The sequence below is a fragment of the Cervus elaphus genome, chromosome 1 (assembly GCF_910594005.1).
Source record: "Cervus elaphus chromosome 1, mCerEla1.1, whole genome shotgun sequence".
In the NCBI taxonomy this organism is placed as follows: domain Eukaryota; kingdom Metazoa; phylum Chordata; class Mammalia; order Artiodactyla; family Cervidae; genus Cervus; species Cervus elaphus.
The window spans coordinates 93,096,187-93,116,527 of NC_057815.1; the positions used below are offsets into that span (position 1 = coordinate 93,096,187).

Consider the following 20,341-nt stretch of genomic DNA (forward strand, 5'->3'; position numbering starts at 1 on the left):
ACTTTAGGGAAATATCCTTGGGTTGTACTCTGTTGTGCTGAGATTGCACTGTTGGAAGTAGAGGTTTCACACCCATGCATGCACATTCATAACACAAAAACATACACAGTAATTATGATGATGGAGGGAAGGAAGAAAGGAAGAGAGAGAAACAGGAAATGCACTTCCACTTTCAATCGACTTTGAAGGACTCTATCTTTTCAGTGCAAATGAGATCTGTCAAAACAGTCCTAAACACAAAGAGACTCTCTTCTGTACCTTGGTTCTTGGGTCTAGGGGCGAAAATGGGGCCTCTGCCAAAGCATCCTGGAGGGGGGCATGGCACCCCACTCCAGTATCATTGCCTGGAGAATTGCTGGACCGAGGAGCTTGGCGGTCTGCAGTCATGGGGTCTCAGAGAGTCTGACACGACTGAGCGGCTAAGCACACACTCATGCCAAAGCATCACAGGGTGGCAAAGGTCACTGAAAAAGGGACCCAAAGCCGGGTCACGACCAGGTCAGCAGGGAAACCCTTATCGACCGGCTGGAGAGAGCCGCGTGCCAGTCAGGTGGCCATTAACTCTGAATTGTGCTTATCTTCTATCATTCTTGAGTTTAAGTATAATCCTGATAAATGCTAATGTCAAAGTATGGGCTTCACAGGTGGCACTAGTAGTAAAGAACCTGCCTGCCAATGCAGGAGACATAAGAGACACGGGTTCGATCCCTGGGTCAGGAAGATCCCCTGGAGGAGGGCTTGGCCACCCACTCCAGTATTTTTGCCTGGATAATTCCATGGACAGAGGAGCCTGGTGGGCTAGAGTCCATAGGGTCGCAAACAGTAGGACACGCCTGAAGAGAGTTAGCAAGCATGCACGCAGTCTCTGTATAATGTGAAGAAATAAAGTGTGGGTTTAGTGTCCATGCTTTGGATGAAAAGAAAAAAAAAAAAAAAAAAGCAAAGCAAAAGAAATGTACCCTCTTAAATAGCATGTAGTGACATCAGGAATTTGCTCCATCACCTGCACTCTCAGAATTAAAGGCTGGGTTTAGTTTCCTGGGTTTAGTTTGCTGCATATGTGTAGATGAAGCAGAGTTCTTTAATTTGAAGTTCGTTGCCATTGACTCCATGGAAAGTGGATTGGAATATGTGAGGTGTGGTTTTGCTCTACATGAGTTGGTATTTGCTCAAGCTAGTCAGATCACTTGTAATTATAATAGGAATCTATCCATTTTGAGTTATATGGAGACAGAAGCTGACAATATACGTTTAATGTGAACGTTGCATGTGTATGTGTGTGTGTATGCAAATAAATCCAATATTTCCATGTTGAAGTCCTAGGTCCTAGGATATCAGAATGTAACTGTTTTGCAGACAGTCTTTGAGGAGGCAATTAGCTGAAAATGATGCCTTTATGGCACATCTTATCCTATATAATTGTTGACCCTTTAAGAAGAGTTTATGGACAAGGGAATGGAAACCCACTCCAGTATTCTTGCCTGGAGAATCCCGTGGGTAGAGAAGCCTGTTGGGCTACAGTCCATGTGATCATAAAGTGTTGGAGACAACCCAGAGACTGAGCAAGCAAGAAGAGATTAGGGCACTGAAATTCAGAGAAACAGATAACTTGAAGACAGAGGGTAAAGGCTGCCAACTACAAATGAAGAAGAGAGGCATCAGAAAATAATCAACCCTGCTGTTACATTGATTTCAGACATCTAGACTCCAGATAGTGAGAAAATATTTTTTTAAAAATATTTATTGCAGTATAGTTGATTTACAATGTTCTGTTAGTTTCAGCTATAGAGCAAAGTGAATCTATGATCAGTTCAGTTCAGTTCAGTCGATCAGTCGTGTCCCACTCCTTGAGACTCCATGAATCACAGCACGCCAGGCCTCCCTGTCCATCACCAACTCCCAGAGTCCACCCAAACCCATGTCCATTGAGTCGGTGATGCCATCCAGCCATCTCATCCTCTGCCGTCCCCTTCTCCTCCTGTCCTCAATCTTTCCTAGCATCAGGGTCTTTTCAAATGAGTCAGCTGTTCGCCTCAGGTGGCCAAAGTATTGGAGTTTCAACTTCAACATCAGTCCTACCAATGAACACCCAGGACTGATATACTCTAGGATTGACTGGTTGGATCTCCTTGCAGTCCAAGGGACTCTCAAGAGTCTTCTCCAACACCACAGTTCAAAAACATCAATTCTTTGGTGCTCAGCTTTCTTTATAGTCCAACTCTCACATGCATACATGACCACTGGAAAAACCATAGACTTGATTAGATGTACCTTTGTTGACAAAGTAATGTCTCTGCTTTTCAATATGCTGTCTAGGTTGTCATAACATTCCTTCCAAGGAGTAAGAGTCTTTTTAATTTCATGGTTGCAATCACCATCTGCAGTGATTTTGGAGCCCAGAAAAATAAAGTCAGCCACTGTTTCCAATGTTTCCCCATCTATTTGCCATGAAGTTATGGGACTGGATGCCATGATCTTAGTTTTCTGAATATTGAGCTTTAAGCCAACTTTTTTACTCTCCTCTTTCACCTTCATCAAGAGGCTCTTGAGTTCTTCTTCACTTTCGGCCATAAGGGTGGTGCCATCTGCATATCTGAGGTTATTGATATTTCTCCAGGCAATCTTGATTCCAGCCTGTGCTTCCTCCAGCCCAGCGTTTCTCGTGATGTACTCTGCATATAAGTTAAATAAGCAGGGTGACAATATACAGCTTTGACGTACTCTTTTTCCTACTTGGAACCAGTCTGTTGTTCCATGTCCAGTTCTAACTGTTGCTTCCTGTCCTGCATAGAGGTTTCTCAAGAGGCAGGTCAAGTGGTCTGATATTCCCATCTCTTTCAGAATTTTCCACAGTTTATTGTGATCCACACAGTCAAAGGCTTTAGCATAGTCAATGAAGCAGAAATAGATGTTCTATTGTGAAAAGAAGGGAAGCAAAAAGCAAAACAGAAAAAGAAAAATATACCCATTTGAATGCAGAGTTCCAACAAATAGCAAGGAGAGATAAGAAAGCCTTCCTCAGCGATCAATGCAAAGAAATAGAGGAAAACAACAGAATGAGAAAAACTAGAGATCTCTTCAAGAAAATTAGAGATACCAAGGGAACATTTCATGCAAAGATGGGCTTGATAAAGGACAGAAATGGTAGGAACCCAACAGAAGCAAAAGATATTAAGAAGTGGCAAGAATACACAGGGGAACTGTACACAAAAGATCTTCACAACCCAGATAATCACAATAGTGTGATCACTCACCTAGAGTCAGACATCCTAGAATGTTAAGTCAAATGGGCCTTAGGAAGCATCATTAGGAACAAATCTAGTGGATGTGATGGAATTCCAGTTGAGTTGTTTCAAATCCTGAAAGACGATGCTGTGAAAGTGCTGCACTCAATATGCCAGCAAATGTGGAAAACTCAGCAGTGACCACAGGACTGGAAAAGGTCAGTTTTCATCCCAATCCCAAAGAAAGGCAATGCCAAAGAATGCTCAAACTACCGCACAATTGCACTCATCTCACACACTAGTAAAGTAATGCTTAAAATTATCCAAGCCAGGCTTCGGCAATACGTGAACCATGAACTTCCAGATGTTCAAGCTGGTTTTAGAAAAGGCAGAGGACCCAGAGATCAAATTGCCAACATCCAATGGATCATCAAAAAAGCAAGAGAGTTCCAGAAATTAACAACCAGTATCTATATATGCATATGTGTGTATACATGTGTATGTGTTTATCTGTAGATACATATATGTATATATATATATAAAGTCTTCATATGAATATAATAATAAAATACATATTACATACCCATGTTATGTGGAGATAGAGGTATATAGATGTCACAGTTTCCTGTATGTGCAAAAACTGCATGTGTAGTGGGTTGACTATAATCTTTATTTTAAACATCTAAGAATAGCAGGTAGACATAAATAAACTAATAGAAAATATTTTAATTATAATTTTTGATTTGAAAACAATAAACATCAGTCTTAATTTATTTCAATTTAATGTTTAGTGTGAAAAATATACTTTGTTGATAAACCAATTTTTCCCAGACACTTTCTTCATTGCTTCTTTGACATCTTTGTTCCTCAAACTATAGATGATGGGATTCAACATGGGAATTATGATGGTGTAAAATACAGACACGATCATGTCATGATCCAAGGCATAGCTGGAAGTGGGTCTCACGTACATAAAGAGAACCGTGCCATGAAAAACGGACACTCCAGTTAGGTGAGAGCCACATGTAGAAAAGACTTTCCTTCTCCCTTCAGCAGAACGCATCCTCAGAATGGCCAACAGGATGAAACCATAGGAGATCAGAACAATCAATATGGTGGATATCTCAATAGAGCCTGCAAAATAGAAAACTAGAAGCTGGTTCATGCGAGTATCAGAGCAAGAAATAGCGAGGAGGGGAGGGATGTCACAGAAGACATGTCTGATTTCATTCGATGAACAGAAGGAGAGGGTAAAAGTAGCCACTGTGTGTAAAGTAGCATGCAAGATACCAACAGCATAGCAGGAAATTATGAGTGGCACATAGACTCGGGGTGACATTTTAACTAAATACAGGAGAGGGTTGTAGATGGCTACATAGCGATCATAGGCCATTGCAGCCAAGATGAAGCATTCTGTGGTCCCACAAGTAAGAAAGAGAAACATCTGTGTGGCACATCCAAGAAAGGAAATGGTTTTATTCTCTGATAGGAAATTGATCAGCATTTTGGGGGTGATAACAGAAGAATAGCAGGCATCCAAGAATGATAATGCTGTCAGAAAATAGTACATGGGGTTGTGGAGCCGGGAATCCATAATGACCAAGAAAACCAACCCCAAATTCCCGATCATTGTAAAAAGATAGATTGCTAGAAATAGTAAAAATAGAAAGATTTGCATCTTAAAATCATCTGTAAAGCCCATCAGTGTGAACATGGTGACCTCAGTCCTATTTTTTATCTGAGTCCTGTATAAATCTAAATCTGATGGTGACCCTGATATCTCAGTTTTCATTTTTAAGTTCCAAAAGCAATATATGGCAAAAATAGAGTCCACCAATTATATTCTCATGTCTGTTTCTTAGAAATCCTTTTCAGTGAGGGAATAGTCCAGTGATTAAAAGTTGAATCCAAGTGGATGCTTACTCTGTAAAAATAAATTAAAAATAAATAATTTTAAAAAATTAATAATTTTTCATGTTAAAAATAATGCCAGTTTATATGTTTTAACTTCCAATCTATTTTCTGTTAAATTTATGACTACTCACTTTCATATTATGTCATCTAAAAATTCACAAAGACAAATGAATATAGGAGTTTTTAATCCCAGAATTATTATAGTAGAAAACACACATCTGAGTGCTAATCCCAGATTTTCTACAGCATGCATGAAGTTTACAGTTTGTAAAATGTGAGCAAATATATTGACATCAGAAGATAGTATTAAATTTAAATGTTAAAAACCAATGTGAAAATTACTTAACTTTATCACGTCCCCAGGTTACTAGGAAATGGGATCATTATTATTATTGTGATATCACTTAGTCATGTCCAACTCTTTGCAGCCCCATGGACTGCAGCCCGCCAGGCTCCTCCGTCTAGGCAGAAGACTGCAGTGCGTGGTGGCCATTCCCTTCAGGGAATCTTCCTGGCCCCGTGGTCGAACCTGGATTTCCTGCATTGCAGGCAGATTCTTCATAATCTGAGTCACCAGGGAAGCCCAAGCAGATCCACTTGTACCAGAAGTGAGGTTCGAAACCACAAGGATATAAATCCATTGGATCTTAAGTCCAATGCCTTAACTACTTGGACATTCTGGTACCTGAATTTTCTACAATTACTATAAAATACAGTCATCCCTCGGAGTTGGGCATGTAGTTCCATATTTCCCCTCACCCATACCCAAATTAAAGAGGCACAAGTTCTTTATATAAAATGGGGAGATATTTACAATATAAGCAACACACCTCTTCTCACATACTTGAACCCATCTATAGATTACTTATAAAACCTAATATAATGTGCATGTTGTCTAAAAGGTTGTAAATACAATTTAAATGCTTTTAAAATAGTTGTTGATGTGCTGCAAATTTGTTTTACTTTTTGAACTCTGCAAATTTTTATTTTCACAATACTTTGGATCTGCAGTTGATTGAATCCAGGGAAGTAGAACCCTTGGATATAAATAGCACTAACTGTAAATATCTCCTGATGTCAAATAATAAAACTCTTTAGAAAAGGTATTGCTAAAAGGAGCACATGACTGTATAAATCACAACAGAGTATTTTATTATGGCTCGTATTTCCCTATGATGTCAGACTGTTGCTTATTCAGTGGAGTATGAAGAAAACAAAGTGCATAACAAACAAGCAAAATGTTAAAAGGTCATCAGTATCTGTACCTAAAGTCTCCAGCATTGAAGCAATTAGATATTTCATTTACCGTGTATAGGACCAAGATTTCAGTATCATGACTCTTGTTTTTCTTCAGTGTGCTATATAGATCGACATTTATTTGAAAGAATGAAAAATCTGCTGTGGGTGGAAATGAGCTGAATTCAGTGACCTACTAATAGCTTATATTACTAACACGAAATTACTAACATGAAACTATATCTTTATTATAATGAGACATGCATACATCAAATAGAGAATGAGCAAATCAGCTTAAAATCACTTTTAGAAGGAAAACAAAGTCTCATATCTTCATTTTCCCAGATAGTTCCACCATTCACTTGAAAATTTTTCTTAAATAATTTTTCAACTATGGAGTTGTCAAATCAAAAAGGAAAATATTACTTAATCCTTAGAGAAATATATATGGTACAAATATATAATTAAATCAAATATTTATCTCTTTTTTAATTCAAAGAACTCACATATTACTCTTGAAAGCACATATACACACACAAACGTATTATAAAAATTCTAATTTAGTTTGAATGGATATATTAATAAGGTATCTTATAAAACCATCAAGTTTATTTTAACATTAAAGGTATTAAGCGTACTAAATGTATTATTTGAGTATTGACAATATCGTCATTTTTAATTTGTTATTATCAATCTTTCTCCTTCAAGAATCCATATATTACACACAAAAATATTGACCGACAAGAATCAGTTTCAAAATAGGAATTAGACAGATAAGAAATACAGTAAAGATAATAAAGATACGAGGCAAATTTTGAAGACTACATTGAGATTGTCTAATAAAGAATTCTTAATACATGTTCACTAACCTTCACAAGGGAAACTTTAGCTTTATTTTATTCTAATTTTTATTTAACTGGTGTGTTTGAGACAGCACAGTTGTGGAAGACAAAAAATATTGAATCTAACTCTAGAACCTTAATATTGATCGCAGATTTAGCCCCTAATGTGATTTAGCCAAAGTAACTCGAGCCTTCAAATGAAAGAATAAAATTGATCAAAATTTTGGTGCATATTTTGTTCAACTACATGAACATGGTCTGACAACAGATTTCTTATTTATGAGATGCATTAAAATGTTTTATTAAAGTATCAATTATATGTAAGGATGCATACATGTTAAATATGACTATAATATGTTTCAAATTTTTCCTTTTTTTTTTTTTCATTTAATTAGTTGGAGGCTAATTACAATATTGTAGTGTTTTTTGCCATACATTGACATGAATCAGCCATGGATTTACATGTGTTCCCCATCCCGATCCCCCCTCCCACCTCCCTCCCCATCCCATCCCTCTGGGTCTTCCCAGTGCACCAGCCCTGAGCACTTGTCTCATGCATCCAGCCTGGGCTGGTGATCTGTTTCACCCTTGATAGTGTACTTGTTTCAATGCTGTTCTCTCAGGACATCCCACCCTCGCCTTCTCCCACAGAGTCCCAAAGTCTGTTCTATACATCTGTGCCTCTTTTTCTGTCCTGAATATAGGGTTATCAAATTTTTTTCTTAACTTCATGGGACAGTTATAAATAAATAGGGAGCTAGGAAATCAAATTTTTGTCAAAGCATTAGATAATAAATGGACTCCAAAGCAAAATCTAAGTAGCTCTTCTTTTAGTTAAGCTTATGTGTTACATGACACTTAATATAAATTAAAAATATCATTCCCATGAAATTAAAGTAACTGAATTCCAGTATTTAATCCTATCAATCATCTTAAAAATTCTCTTTCATTACATTCTGATGTGGGGCATATCAATAAAATAATAGTATGTTTACTTAAATATCCTGATAATTTTGTACTTTACAACTTTCTCATAAACCTTTATATCTCTGATCTATTTTTTTTTGGACTCCATTTTTTTAAAATTTATTTATTCTTTAATTGAAGGATAATTGCTTTGCAGATTTTGTTGTTTTCTATCAAGCTTCAACATGAGTCAGCCATAGGTACAAAAGGTGGATTATGAATGAAGGCATATATTATGCTTAATCATACTTCATTAGACCAATTACCTATTTCATTGTAGAAAAATGAGGAATGATAAACAAAAAGTGTTTCCCAGGTGGTGCTAGTGGTAAAGAATCCACCTGCCAATGCAGGAGATGTGGGTTTGATCCCTGGATCATGGAGATTCCCTGGAGAGGGAAATGGCAATCTAATCCAGTACTCTTGCCTGGAAAATTCCATGGACAGAGGAGCCTAGTGGGCCAGACCATGGGGTGGCAAAGAGTCAGACATGACTTAGCACACACAGACAAAAAGTATGGGGTCATTTACTTCATCCAGGATGTTCATCAAGCAAGCGATTCTGTCCACTAATTAAGGAAATTAGAACTAATTGTTTTTGCATCTAGCTGATTTCACTTTGAGAGAAAGAGTCTACATAGCAACCTGCAACAAAATAAATGGGAATTCTTTTATAGATTAGACAACTGAAGGACCAGCTAGCCCTATGAACTGAGTAAGCGCCCACAGTGAATTACTAGAGGCGCCAAGGCTGGAGTACAAATTTCTCTGTTGCCAGACCCCATGCTATTACCATCAACATATCACAAGCTAATTGTAACATGCCACAATTCTGGAATTGCTATGCTCCTAGAAGTACAAATTAACATTCTTATGTGCCTGAATCTTTTTAAAATCAAGCTTAAGTAGACTATGAAAATAAAATGAAACAAAAATCTTACTGTAGCTTCTAGATTAATCATCTAACTAGTGAAATAAATTTAAAATTAATTTATATCCCCCCATGAGAAAAAATAATGATCTTCAAAAGACATATACCCAATGGCTGTTTAATAAATAATTTTCTTTCCATTTAATAATTTTCCTAAAGTTTAAATATAGCCATTTATTTATACCTTATTCTGACTGCTGTCTTCCATCTAGGAAATTAAAATTTTTTCTAATTTATAGCCACATTGGGCTAAAAATTCAGGGAGTCTTTTCTGTTTCCCCTACTATGTTCTAATAAATTTCCTCACTCAATCCTTAATTCAGTTCTGAATTAACTAGAAAAATTTATCTAAGGCTTAAATATTAAGGCATAGAATCTAGTATGAGGTTTAAGGTTATCGCTTCTAAAATATCTTGTAATCAATGAAAATCCTTTCATATTACCTGTGAAAATGAATTGCGTGCCCAGTTAAAATATGCTATGAGTATTAAGCATTTGAACTCTTATACCAGAATCTCTGACTCTTGAAATCTTTAGGGATATCTCGGGACAAAAAACACTAATTCTCTTCTGGGATAGAAAAGTAACAAGATTTTTTTTTTTTTCCTCTTCTTGATGAAAACAAAAAAAAAAAGCTCGATTTCAGGAGCAATGAACAACAAAGTTAAATGATTATGTGAATGCACTCTGGCCTCTGGTGTAAAATGATCTCTCAATGGAAGAAAAATATGTGCAGAATTGGGATGACATCTAATGATATAGGACACAGAACAAGCTCTGATGTTCAATAGCTATGCCATTAGGTTGATGATTTAATTACTCTGAAATCCAATTTCCTCTACTTGGGAATATAACTTGCTACTACTCTCAAAATTTTGTAAATGATTAGATAACAAAATAATATGAAAGTACCTATAATAGACTTCATTCTCATTAAATAAAGATTACTGTAGATATTTAAATTTTAAAGTGCTACACTATGAAGGGATAAAGGGGTAAAGAGATGAAGTTCACTGGCAGTATATAGAGGAGATATATTAGTAAATGAATAAGATTATTGAAGGAGGGATTATAAAGTACACAAAAACAATATTTTATGTAGTAAAATCAAGTTGAATATAATTCAGCTCAGTTCAGTTCAGTAGCTCAGGTGTATCCGACTCTTTGCGACCCCATGAATCCCAGCACGCCAGACCTCCCTGTCCATCACCAGCTCCCGGAGTCTACTCAAACTCATGCCCATCGAGTCAGTGATGCCATTCAGCCATCTCATCCTCTGTCGCCCCCTTCTCCTCCTGCCCCTAATCCCTCCCAGCATGAGTGTCTTTTCCAATGAGTCAACTCTTCGCATGAGGTGGCCAAAGTACTGGAGTTTCAGCTTCAGCATCAGTCCTTCCAATGAACACCCAGGACTGATCTCCTTTAGGATGGACTGGTTGGATCTCCTTGCATGATTAGGAACATTTAAACAATGAAGAAGTAACTTTCATTTCTGATTGTGACATAGAGGGTCACAGCAAGACATTCTTCCTACTGAAAACACTAGACAAATTTGGATAAAAAATTACCAAACTCCTATTTTGAAGGAAACAGATAGCTATGGAAAAAGTAAAAAGTCAATGACAACATCAAAATGAAGGCTCATTATGTCAGAGAGAGACAGTCCACCTGATCATTCACAATTGGGTAACTGATCATCTTTTACAAACAATGCTGAAAAATGCAAAATGGCATAAAATCGTACTTAACGCATGTTTATTGATTCAAAGAATAATTGAAGGTACCCAGTTCTCCTCCACAGGTTTAGGCATTTGCATTCTCAGGAGTGTAAAAAGTATATTTTCCCAAGAGATTGGTTGGGGAAATATCTTAGACTGCTTTATGTACTAAATCTACACAATATACATTTTTCATTCCTTTTTCTTGAATGCCATTGAGATTTTGTCCCTATTTTTAAATGATGATTTTCCTCCCTTTTCTGTGAACTGTTACTTCAACTACTTGGTTCATTTTTCTACTTTTGTTTTATTTTGACTTCCTGATATTTAAGTGGAGGTTATTAATAAAAGCAAATAGCACTTTAGGTGAGGAATTATATTTTGTCATCTTTATCAAAACATTTCAGTTTTACTTTTAGTGTAAGGTTGTAACAAGTAGAATCATTTATTTTTGTGTAGATTTTTTGGTTTTTGTGTTCTGCGTTCTGAGTCAGTCGAGAAAAACTTTCTTCGCTTTAACAGTATAGAAACATGTACTTACAACTCTTTCGCTATTTAACTTTCAAAATATGTAAATGTGTTAAAACCTAGTCATATAGCAGGTGTTTTTTTTTAATGCTCATATTTTGCCAATTTGGTATGCTATTTTTATTATAGGATAAATTTTAATTTCTATCAGAGTTTTTCTCAACATTATTAGTGCATTAATGTGCTTTCCCAGAAAACTACATAGAATAATATCAGATTATTTTTCACAACTAAATCTCTGTAGAGTTAAATTTTATTCCTTGTTCATTAACAAGTTGAGCACCTTCCCATTTTTAAACAATTGTTTCCCTCTGTTTTCTGTGAAGTGTTCCTTAAACTATTTGCATCATTTTCTAATTTCATTTTAGACTTTTCCTTGATAACTAAAAAAAAAATCTTTTTTTGTAATGGAAAATAAAAATCTATCTGAGATATGACATATTTTTTCCAAAACTTTACCCAAACTAGTTTAACTTTACTTTTGGTGCATGCTCATTTCCATCAAGTAGAATTACCTACTTTTATGTAGTTAATTTTTTTCAGGTTTTGTGTCCTGAATTTTAATTTTGAGCCAAAGTTAAAGTTTTCTTGCTTCAAGATTATACAAATTTTAATTTAGAATGCTTTCTTTGTTTCACTTACTTTCTACACTATTTAAACCTACACATCATTTAAAGCTTTCCTATTCTTTCAAAACATCCTACCCTTGCCTTCTCCCACAAAACCCACTACAATATTGTAAAGTAATTAGCCTCCAACTAATAAAAATAAATGAAAAATAAATAAATTAAATTAAATTATGTATCATATAAGATTAAAAAAAAAAGCTTTCCTATTTTAAAGCTACCGTGCTGTTCCAATAACATTAATTTAAAAGTCTATATTTGCAAATGTGTTATGGTATTTTGGTATTGAATGATAAATTTGTGTCTTTTTTCTGAATTTTATTTTCTATGGCATCAGAAATTTTCTCTCTCCATGCATAATTCTACACTGTGCTAATTATGAGACTTTAGAACTCCTTCTAGCACTGTTGCTTTTTTGTTATGCGCCTGCAGTAGCTCAGTTCCGGCTGGCTTCTCACATCACCCACTCCTCGGTCACCTTCCATGGTGTCTTCCACATGATCCCTGCTACTCTGGGGTCACCCTCCTAGTCACTCTCTGTTTTGACACTATCATCAGAGCTCCCTCTCAGGGAAATATTTTCTGTTTGTAATCATAAACCCTTAGAAGCCACTGTTTACTAATAAGTAACATGACTGGGTACAAATCAACATTTTTGAAACAATCTAGGTGGTGGGAATAATTTTTTTTTCCCCAGGATTGAAGCCCAGAAGACACAGGCTGTGTCTTTCCACACTATCTCAGTTGGAGAATTCAAGTTATTTTATCCGATACAAAGTTTTGGTATTATTTTCTCTTACAACTGCATTCACACTAGAAATTTTAAACTGAGAACATAAAACCTCTATTATCAGTGGTTCTAATTTTTTTTTTTTTTAGGAAAAATAATACAGCATCTATCTCTTAGGTCTCCCTGGTGCCTGGGGAAGAATCAATAACATATAAGATTAAAATAGTATTTATCATCTGGGCAATTACATGTGCAGGACCCTAAATATCAATTAAGAATATAATATAGGAGGATATAAGAAAAACATGTTCAGGAAACTGTGCTGCGAGCTCAGTGTTAAAGAAAGAGCCTCACAGCTGAGTGATCTTGGCAGCGTTTGAACTGGGTGTGTGTCAGTTTTAGATGGTCTCCAGGTATGGTGCTCAGCACCGTATTCAATTTTAAGGAATAAAAAGCGTGCTGTGCGCTCTAGTCCACGGAGAGGCTGAAGAGAAAGTATTCTGGATGGAGTGAGAACTAGCTGGGAAAAGTAAAAGAAATCATAGAGTGCCAGATGGTGCTTTTAGTTGGAAATGTAACATGACTGGTCGAAGAGATCTCATGGGGTAGAGAAACTTTATTAAAGAGCCCTTTATTTTGGAAAGAATGGAATATTTTAAAGCTAAGTTGAATGTCTGATTAAATTGTGATTTCACGTAAACTAATATAATTATTTACATCTTCCGCAGTGAGATAAAATCTGCATCATCTTATATAAGAATGGTAAATATGAACTATTTTATATTCTTGTAAGCTTTAGTTTATAACTTTTATTTTAAAATCTAATACTAATATATAGTAGCAAGAGTGATATGTTAAAGGAACTTCCATGTATTTCTGACTAGGTCAAATATAGTTTACAGTTAAAATATTTAATAATAATATTAAATTATTTGAAATGCTAAAGACTTGAATAACTGATATATTTTATATAATATGGGGAGATAAACTTGGTTTTGAGCCAGTATATTTTAATGGGGATTTTTAAGTTAATTAGATTCCTGATGATATTTTAAGAAGAGATTTAATATAAAACAAAGATTGATGCTGAAGCCTAAGCTCCGATACTTTGGTCACCGATGAGAAGAATCGACTTATTAGAAAAGACCCTGATGCTGGGAAAGACTGAAGGCAGGAGGAGAAGGGGAGCACAGAGGATGAGATGGTTGGATGGCATCACCGACTCAACGGACATGAGCTTGAGTTAACTCTGGGAGTTGGTGATGGACAGAGAAGCCTGGTGTGCTGCAGTCCATGGAGTTCCAAAGAGTCGGACACGACTGAGCGACTGAACTGAAGCAAATATAAAACAACCTAGTTCATACAATTGCAAGTTCTGGGGAATTCAAGGAGCATCTATTTTAAGAAAAAAATAAATGCTTTTAAGTTTAAATAATGAAGTGATTTTGAGTTCAATACTGATTTTAAATTACTTACATGATTTAGCTTGCTAATTAATATTACACATACAGACCTAACTGAAGTAGATAGGGTAGAGATGGTGATATGACCAATGACAAACTGATATGGAATATTATCATACATTTTCTTAATAATTTGAATTTTTTGAAGTAATGGAGACTTGAGTTCAAAGACGGCAGTAGTAAAGCATTAATATTCATTTCCCTTAATAATAAACACTTAAACATTTACAAGAAAGAGGTATAGTATAGATAATTTAGAGATAGCACACAGTAGTTGTTTTTTCTAAATTGCTCACTGTTGAGAATAACATGCAAAAATTTCATCTTACCATGAATCTTGTTCATGGCATATGCTGAAAATTTAACTATCACAATGCTGGACTTGTGCAATTAGAAATTATAATTTGTTTAGCACTGAAGAACAAGAAATGTTGGGGATGAAGGAATAAAAGCAATTGCTAAATCTTCTTTTTCTATAGAGAAAACACAAAAAAGAGAAAAAAACAAAAAAAGAACAGCAATGAAAAAATAAAAACAAGAAGAAATATACCAGAGTAAAGTCTAACTCAATTGAAGGAATTTCTTCTCTTGCTCTTTGCCGATGTTCATCATCTCCAGTGGCTTCTGTTCGGGTTGCTTTTAGTTAGATATATCATTATCTTGATGGGCAATAGAACCATAATTCTACTAACAAAAGTAGGTCTTGACCCCTACATTTCTATGTATTCTTTCTCTGGCAATTCTTTCCTTTAGGAAATAGCTATGGATCTGTTACCCTTCTCACAAAGCTCATGAATCCTGGAAGTCAAAGAGAACACCTTTTTTTTTTTTTTTTTTTTCCTTAGTTTAATCATGTAAACCTTTGAGCCCTAATTTCTTCATCTATAATATCAATATAACCTGACGTTAACACAATTCAATAATCTGCTATTGCAAGTAGCTTACTAACACAAGAGTAGCACAACGGAATTTGTGTTTTCCAATTTCCTATATATTATTTAAAGCTACAGTTTACTAATCACCTTTCTTATAAAATTCTTATATTTTCTAAGTATATCTCAACACAGGAGAACTTTGAGTGTCTGTAGGTCTCACTAGTTACTCACTAAACTATATTTGCTCACCCACCTACTAGCTAAAATATATATTCTCTGCTTTTGATATTGTTGACAACTGTGTACTAGCCATATTTTAAACAATTTCTAGTTTTCAGTTTTAATTTTCATGTGCTGCATCTTATATATATATATTATTAGCATGATAATTTTTAAATGAAAGTGGCCTCTGGCAGATCGTAAGAGATTTTAGAATAGATTTACCAGGCAGAGTTTCAGAAATTATATCATCAATGTAATTCCTTCAAGTTTGTCATTATTAATTAAATAACCGATAAGTCAAGAACACTGTCAAACATAAGCTGCATCCCTGTAAAAGATAAATAAATGTTCCTGCTTTATAATTCCTGATGGCTATGTTGTTTATTTAAGTAGATAAAAGCAGTCAGAATGGCCTTAAATAAAGTGCACATACATGAAGTAAGAGCTATCATTGAAGAATATGAAAGGAAAGGCATGCTTTATTCTTGAAAAAGTTCTAATGGAAGAGTTGGGAAATTCCTGAAAAATGCATTACAGAATTTGGTGGTGCCCTACCACTGAGAAAGCGGGATGCAAATATTTCTGCTTCAGAATTTTGCTTCCTTAATAAAAGTAAAGTGGATAGATTTTGCTCTGCACACAAACAGATTCAAAATGAAAGTGTATAATTTTTAAACATATCACTTTTATTTAAAGTTAAACCTTGAATTGCAACTTATGCTTTTATATTTAGAATTTAGCATACATATTCTCCATTAAGCTTCAGTTATGTTTAGTCCAGGATATAAAATACTAGACATTAATAGAAAATAGAAATCTTATGTAATATTAATGATTCCCCTAAATCCCTTTAATTTATAGAATTACAAAGCAAAAAAGATAAATGTCTAATTGTACTATTTTCACAGATGGAACCTCAAAAATATCTAGCGAATGTGAATCTCACTTCAATGATGGAATTTGTTCTTTTGGGATTTTCTGACATTCCCAATCTCCAAATGTTTCTTTTTGTGATGTTTCTGTTTATCTATGTGATAGCTCTGATGGGAAATGGCATCATTATTCTCATAACCAGGACAGACCAGACTCTCCAGACTCCCATGTACTTTTTCCTCGGTAATTTTTCCTTCTTGAAAATCTGTTATGTGTCTGCCACTCTTCCTAGAATGCTCATAAACCTCTGGACTCAGAAAAGACATATTTCTTTGCTTGCTTGTGCAACACAGATGAGTTTTTTCCTTATATTTGCAAACATAGAGTGATGGCCTCTGACCGCTGCGTGGCCATCTGTGGCCCCCTGCACTATCCTCTGGTCATGAGCCACAAGGTCTGTGTCCAGCTGGTGGCTGCCTGCTGGGTCACCCGAGTTCCAGCTGAGATAGGGCAGATGTGCCAGGTTTTCTCTCTGTCCTCGTGTAGATCCAACCAAATCAATCACCACTTCTGTGACATCCTCCCAGTCCTGAAGCTGGCCTGCGGGGACACGTTTCTGAGTGAGATGCAGGTCTTTACAGTTGCTATGCTTTTTGCCGTGGCCCCTTTTCTGCTGATTCTTGGCTCCTATGTTAGAATCACCTCCAGCATCCTGAAGTTGCCATCAGCAACAGGAAGAGCAAAGGCGTTCTCCACCTGCTCATCTCATGTCCTGGTGGTGACTTTATTCTTTGGATCTGCGATTGTTACATATTTACGACCTAAATCCAAAAATTCTTCCAGAACAGACAAATTTCTCTCACTTTTCTCTGCCGTCATCGCCCCAATGTTTAACCCCTGATATACACGCTGAGAAACAAGGATGTCTTGACAGCCTTGAGAAAACTGCTCCCTTAATGTAAAGCATTAGCTGCTTGATTTAAATTCATTTTCTGTTTTTCTATTTAATTTTGTCATTGTATAATCAGAAATAGTTTGCTTTTTCCATATGATTAATATATTTATTATATTTATTCATTCCTGGCCTTATTGTTTTATGCTGAATTTTCTAATATCAGGATTATATTATGGTGCCTTGCTGATAAGAAACTATGTATTTAGGCAATCTTATATTCAGTCCACAAATTTACTGGTGATTTGCAATTTTATGAGAAAATATACCATTACTTACCTACCTTTTCGCCTAAAACCATAGATATTTTTGTACTTTGCTGTTCATATAACTATCATGCACTTTTTTTTTCCTTTTCATGATGTTTTTAGATAATACAGGTGGTAAAAGTTTGGAGAACAATCATTAAATATCTATGTGCTTTTGACTTTAGACATTTTACCTTTCAGTAACTTCAATTTGATCCATTTGTAAAGATTAAAAATAAAATTCTGCATAATGACCCTTAAAATTTTGTAGTGTGGCAATATATTTTTACTCTCTGCTTCTGTCTGAATTCTTTGTAGATATGCTTTGTTTATGTAGCCAAATCATGCTACTAGCATCTTGATAATTTGTTACCTTAATTTTTACTAATGCAAAAAATATGAACGCATGTTTGCTGTTCAGAGATATAGGATGTATGGGATTTAATCATTTCTCACCCATATAGTGTTATCCATTCTCTAAGATCTTTTGCTTTTATTTTCTTTTTTTCCTTTTGGTGAAGTATATAGTTGAAATTAAAATAAAAATACTTGGGATATTTAGTACATTATTTTCCCAAGTTTTCCTGGTTGTAAAGGATGATACTTGATAAGACAGAATCACTATATTAACTAAAATAAAATTACTATTAAGAACATCTTGTATTTCTTCAGATGGAAAGAGTTGAACTATGGACAGTACACTGGATCATTTTCAGTCAAACTGATTGAGAAATGATGCAATCAGAGGAAGGTTTTTTCTTTTATATTTTCTTTTTAAATCTGTCTTTCTCTTATTATACTATGTGCTTAAATTATTTTTCATAAGACCATAACTCATCTATCAGCTAGTTTTCTTTGAGCAGCTATCATGTCATCAAAAAAGACATCTAAAAAGCACACAAAAATTATAGCGATCATTTCAGAGGAGATAATGTGCAGATGACAGTAACAGATGACAACCGTGGCTATTACAAATTACCCATTGAAAGGACTGAGGGAAGTAAAATATTAAACTTGGTTTCAAAGCCATTTTGAAGTCCTTTGTTTCAATATTCTGTTGCTGCATGGCAAATTATATCCAAAATTTATGGTTTGGAATAATATCATTTGATTGTATCACATACATTGTCCAGTACTGAGGCAGGGGTCAGCTGCATAGTGGTTTTCTTGCATAAGCATTGACTGTCATCACTAAAGAGAATTCATATGGTGACTGATTTGGTTTTCATGTCTAAAAAAGCTTCACATAACTATATCGTGTAGTTACAATGATGCATTACTGAGAAGAAAAATCCAGTTTTCACTTAAATTTCATACTCTAGGGGAACAAACTGTTACTAAATAAATAATAATTTAGCATAAAAGCATAAAATAAATCATACAGTAAAATGATCCACATTGAACTTATAATAATAGAATGGTGTTTAACTTAAGTTTGGGAAATAAGAAGTTAAAGAATTCTTTCAGTAAAGGATGACACTAAAGTAATTTTTTGTTTTTTGTTTTTTTTTAATCTCAGCAATAGGGTTAACAAAACAATTAAATTTAAAAATGTTGAAACATGTCTTTCTGTAATTTGAACCAAGGAAAGGGATTTTTCTCCTACAGTTTTTTTTTTTCCCCTCAACATTTTACCAGAGATACTAGCCTATACAGTGGAGGGGTGGGGAAAAAAGAGAGAGAGAGAAAATAAAATGTATATGTGAACACTGTAAAGTGTTAGTCACTCAGTCATGTCTGACTCTTTGCAACCCAGTGGACTGTATCCTGACAGGCTTCTCTGTCCATGGAATTTTCCAGGCAAGAATACTGGAGTGGGCTGACATTCCCTTCTCCAGGGGATCTTCCCGACCCAGGGATCAAGCCTGGTTCTCCCACATTGGCCCCCCTTCCATGGAATTCTACAGGCAAGAACACTGGAGTGGGTTGCCATGCCCTCCTCCAGGGGACCCTCCTGATCTAGGAATGGAACCCGCATCTCTTATGTCTCCTACATTGGCAGGCAGGCTCATTACCACTAGCGCCACCTGTGAAGCCGTTATTTCCACATCGAAAAGCAAAATAAGTAGACATCGAAAATACTATTTAAATAGGAACAAAGATATGAACATTTAAAAAGCAATGGAAATGAAAACCCTGCAGGAAGTTTATTTAGTAAACTAGAAAATAATTTGAGAGAAACTTAAGATAAGGAACTAAATGGAGAGTTATTGATGGATAGGGAAGCCTAGCATGCTGTGGTTCATGGGGTCCCAGAGTCGGACACAACTGAGTGACTGAACTGAACTGAACTGAATAGAAATTTTAAAAAATTCACATCACAGGAAAAAAATCTATAACTTTGGGTGGTGATGGATATTAACTAGACATTGTGATGATCATTTAAAGTATATTTATGTTGTACAGCAGAGTTTAATATAATGCTATAAGTCAAGTATATCTCAACTAATCACTGATTGAATTTTAAAGGTCATGCTTTATGTTATGCAAATTATGCCTCAATACTATTGCTAATTTAAACATCAAAACCTAGTGAAAATAATAATGACATTGTATTGTTAGGTTCAAATATATCTACAAAACAAATTAATATGCATAAATGTGTACCATAAATACTTATTCGGTTATGTGTCACGCTAAGTCTTCAGTCTAAAGGTATACATGTTGCAGCATGCTATAACACCCTTTTTTTTAGTGACCAAAAGTGAGGACTGCAGCAGAGTCTGGCTTTATGCTTTTCAAATACATCTGTTTTATTGACATACAATGAATATCACTCCCTAAACCTTCTCAGAACTACATTGGACCAGGAGATTAGTTTCTACAATGACATATGGGTAGAAGTGATGTGTTTATTATGTATAGAGTCTCTGAATAGTGTATTTGTTTCCTTATGTCTTGTCTGTCTGGCATCTCAGGTTTCTGCAAGCTGAAGAGCCAGTAGGAAACTACAAAGAAGAAGTAGGAATAATGGGACCCTTGGATGAAAGCAA

At 35.3% G+C, this 20,341-nt stretch overlaps 1 protein-coding gene and 1 pseudogene across 1 annotated transcript; one reads left to right on the forward strand and one right to left on the reverse strand.

The window, feature by feature from the left end:
- Window positions 1-4,011: 4,011 nt before the first annotated feature.
- On the reverse strand, window positions 4,012-5,052 carry LOC122702917 (olfactory receptor 5T1-like). The gene has a single exon (XM_043916913.1). The coding sequence runs from the start codon at window positions 5,014-5,016 to the stop codon at window positions 4,012-4,014; it is 1,005 nt and encodes a 334-aa protein (XP_043772848.1). The 5' UTR covers window positions 5,017-5,052.
- Window positions 5,053-16,183: 11,131 nt separating this feature from the next.
- Window positions 16,184-17,105, forward strand: LOC122674673 (annotated as a pseudogene).
- Window positions 17,106-20,341: the final 3,236 nt, after the last annotated feature.